Raw genomic sequence first — 4,132 nt, forward strand, 5'->3', positions numbered from 1 at the left:
TGGCGGGTAGAATAATACATAGCATATCTGAATGATACTCACATTATCATAATTAAAAAAAAAAAAAAAAAAAAAATCTGAAGCAAGTGTATTGAACTAATCTGCGCGTTTAACCATAACAATATGGACATAATTAAAAAATAAACAAACAAATAAATAAATAGGCTATTTTTTTAAGTTACCACCAAACACACTAAGGCACCATATCTTTGCTCATGACCGGCTTTTAGGACACATAACGCACACAAGACCTATTACCTGCCCCCTTAGCTTAATCCCCTTCATAGAAACCGACGTGATTCTGTCTGCCTCAGTAATTTTATATATTGTAAATGAGACACCCTCAGTGCACCGAGATTATCACCAATCATTTTATTACAGATTAATCTGGTATCAGTATATTCGGGGAATAATGAAAATGAGAAATCCTGGTATGTTGGCTGCACTCCACCAACCTGCCTGTCTGTGACGCAGGAGGAGACTACTTAAAGGCAGATTAGAGCTGGCAAGACATTAAATCCAGCCTCCCTCCATTCAGACGTCGAGTAACCCATCACCTTGATCTGAAGATCGAAAAATAGGAGGGCTTACACTAATCAGCACTTGAGACTCGAAGGCAGTAAAAGTATTGTTTCTTTGAGGACGCTTTAAACAGAGACGCTAACGGGAACAGCAGCTTTTAATTAATGTATTGACAAACCAAAATCGGCATCTCTGGAGAATAAAACCGAGAATACTAGTAACAGTCAGAGAAATTCGTGCCGAGCGCTGGGCTCTCCTCTTCGGATGAACAGAAATGGGGGAATGGACCATCCTGGAGAGGCTCTTGGAGGCTGCTGTCCAGCAGCACTCTACTATGATAGGAAGGTAAGCATAAATGGCAGGCTATTTTCATCTACTGGTATTAATATAGTCATACATTCACTGGATCAATGTTGACAATGTATGCATGTATACAATGTAAAAAAGAATGCTATTCTTTCTAATTTCTGTCATAAAACCGTACCTTACGAACACATTTCGGTCCCGCTAACACCATAAGTGTGTCATAAATAACAATTATGAAAACAAAAACATTATTTAAATGTTTAAGTATTTTTAAAATAATAATGTAAAATGCTTATCTGTTCATTTCACAAGCGGTGCTTACGGGACGGTGAAATTCAGCAGTGGACAGCTCCTAGGTTCACTTAATAGCTTCCTGCTTAGTAATGCTGTGTGACTAACTGGTAATTGTGTGGATACATTAGCAAGCGCTTAGATACTATTATATATATATATATATATATATTAATATTAAATGTGTATTTATGTTTTCGTCTGTTTGTTTTTAGGATCCTTTTAACAGTGGTGGTGATCTTCCGGATCCTAATTGTAGCTATAGTTGGAGAGACAGTCTATGACGATGAACAAACCATGTTTGTTTGCAATACTCTTCAACCGGGTTGTAACCAAGCATGCTATGATAAGGCATTTCCAATATCCCACATAAGATATTGGGTATTTCAGATCATTTTGGTATGTACCCCAAGCCTTTGCTTCATCACATATTCCGTACACCAGTCTGCAAAACAAAAAGAACGAAGATACTCCACTGTGTTTCTTACCTTGGACAGGGAACAGGATTCGATGAAAGACAGTAAGAAGATTAAAAACACGATAGTAAACGGAGTACTTCAGAACACAGAGAACTCCACCAAAGAAGCCGAACCCGATTGTTTGGAAGTCAAAGAAATCCCCAATTCCGCCATCAGAACTACAAAATCTAAAATGAGGCGCCAAGAAGGTATCTCAAGATTTTATATTATCCAAGTAGTTTTCAGAAACGCTTTGGAGATTGGATTCTTGGTTGGTCAATATTTCCTATATGGATTCAATGTCCCCTCAGTGTATGAGTGTGACCGATACCCTTGTATAAAAGATGTAGAGTGCTATGTCTCCAGACCAACAGAGAAGACCGTGTTTTTGGTTTTCATGTTTGCAGTCAGTGGACTCTGTGTTGTTCTCAATTTAGCAGAACTGAATCACCTGGGATGGAGAAAGATCAAAGTGGCAGTCAGAGGTGTTCAGGCCAGAAGAAAGTCAATTTATGAAATTAGAAACAAAGACCTGCCCAGAATGAGTGTGCCTAATTTTGGCAGAACTCAATCAAGCGACTCTGCATATGTGTAGCACTTTTGGAAAACAAACTACGCGAATGACAATGTATGAAATAAACAATTTGTACAATGAAGATAACAGTGTGTACTTTTAAATCCGCCCTTTACGTTTAGCTAATTGGACGAGGGTTTGAATTTGTTGTCAGTTACTGACTGCAAAAAACAAACGTATTTTAACATTTTGCACTGGTGCAACTTTTTAATAACATTTTTACTTAAATCGCAATGTAGAAAGCATATCATGTTTTCACAAATGTAATCTTTTTTATATACTGGAGCATTTATACATTTCACTAAGTACTGTAGCAAACATCTGGAGCCAACACGTACCTTGACATGTGCACTGAATCGAAGAGTTTAATCTCAGCGGCACGATTACAGATATCTGGGACTTGATTCATACATAGGTTTTGGATTTTGTTTTTCTGATTATAGCTATATAAAATACTGTAGCGCTCTAATGTCTTTTTGTTGCCTGTCTTTGCACCATCGACCTTAATGTATGTACAGTAATCATTCCATTGCTAGATAGAAAAACAGTATCAGGTGGATTTGCTGCAAACGCTAAGGCCTGTGATTTCCTTTATTGTATACACAAAAGCGGGCATTGCTTCCATCTGTGAATACGCGTTTTTCTTGGTTTTTTGTATTTAAGTGCCCTACTTGTATATACATGTACTTATATGAATATCAACCTACTATAATATTATTTATCAAAAAAAAAATTCCCTGCTGTGATTATGCTAAATGGTTCGCTTTTTTGTTTTACATTTATTTATTGTAATTTAAATAGGTATGGCATATTAAGTACTCTTTTTGCAAAAAAGAAACGCTAGAAAAGATAAGAAAACTCTAGTCTTTTTTATACAATACATCTTTTTATTTATTTTCATTATTTAGATAAATTCTAAGCCATACACCCGTTTATCTTTAACTGCGGGTTATATTGAACAAATGTTTTGTTCCATTATCGATGGTTAGTTCCATCTGGTATGGTATAGTACTGTATATTGAAGTTCAAATCATTTACATAATTTCCAGCTGTTTTATGCTATCACAATCAAGAAAATGTTCATGCTCACCCCAATCCCTGAAAGCTTGACAAATTAAATCTATTAATTGCAACTATGTGATTTGAAGTTTGTATTATTATTATTGAAGTGCTTGATAGGTTGCACATCAGTAATTTTAGCACTTGGACATTCTTTTCATAAGGTATTTGTGGTGAATTTGAGGCAACAAATTGGGCCAAAGTTCATTTCCATTGCCTTTCAGTGGTCTACCTGTATTAAACTCACCTCTTTGTTTTTTGAGGGAGTTACAGTCAGGCAGTGTGCAACAATGGCTGAGATTGGTCACTTATCTAAGTTTACCTATTGAATAGCTTTCTTCTAATCAAAACCATTCACACAATAGTGCTGGTAAATAGCTGGGTGAGCGACTGTATGAATTTTATGGCCATTCGGGTGCTTTAGTTATCAGCCCTGGTGTAATCACTATGCACACACAGATAACAGTATTACTATATAAGGATGGGCCATCATATAGTGGTCCAGTTGTTTGAATTTCTGTGTCGTTAACTATTCCTTCAGGAAATTGAATCATAAAATTATTTCATTTGTGAATTAGATTTTTTTTGATAGTTACGTTTACCAAGATTGTTATTCACAAATACTTGGATATCATATAATTTTACTTGGGTACATGTTCAAATTGTAGTGCTATATTTAAAAGAACACAGGGGTATGTACGAATAGCAACTTATATTTCTCGTCCAAGTGTTAGCTGGTTTATTAAATATTGTATTTGACCATTATTACTCTTCACTTCATATTTTTATATTGTTCTACAGTATCACACTAGCTCCATATATTGATCGGTTGTTGTAGGAAGCAGGGATGAATTTCCTTTATTATTTTTAAAAATTGTTGTACCAGAAATGACACAGCACAATGTATGAAAAAGGTACACAA

At 35.6% G+C, this 4,132-nt stretch overlaps 1 protein-coding gene across 1 annotated transcript; it reads left to right on the forward strand.

Moving 5' to 3' along the window:
- Positions 1-507: 507 nt before the first annotated feature.
- LOC117422247 (gap junction delta-2 protein) lies at positions 508-3,862 on the forward strand. The gene is made up of 2 exons (XM_034037009.3): positions 508-867; positions 1,335-3,862. The coding sequence occupies exons 1-2, from the start codon at positions 797-799 to the stop codon at positions 2,170-2,172; spliced, it is 909 nt and encodes a 302-aa protein (XP_033892900.2). The 5' UTR covers positions 508-796; the 3' UTR covers positions 2,173-3,862.
- Positions 3,863-4,132: the final 270 nt, after the last annotated feature.

Source organism: Acipenser ruthenus, chromosome 15 (assembly GCF_902713425.1).
Source record: "Acipenser ruthenus chromosome 15, fAciRut3.2 maternal haplotype, whole genome shotgun sequence".
Classification (NCBI taxonomy): domain Eukaryota; kingdom Metazoa; phylum Chordata; class Actinopteri; order Acipenseriformes; family Acipenseridae; genus Acipenser; species Acipenser ruthenus.

Bases quoted from the DNA above. Each gene is read 5' to 3' on its own strand.
- LOC117422247 (XM_034037009.3), top strand. From the start codon at position 797: ATGGGGGAATGGACCATCCTGGAGAGGCTCTTGGAGGCTGCTGTCCAG. The intron at 868-1,334 runs GTAAGCATAAAT...GTTTGTTTTTAG, and splicing joins CACTCTACTATGATAGGAAG to GATCCTTTTAACAGTGGTGG.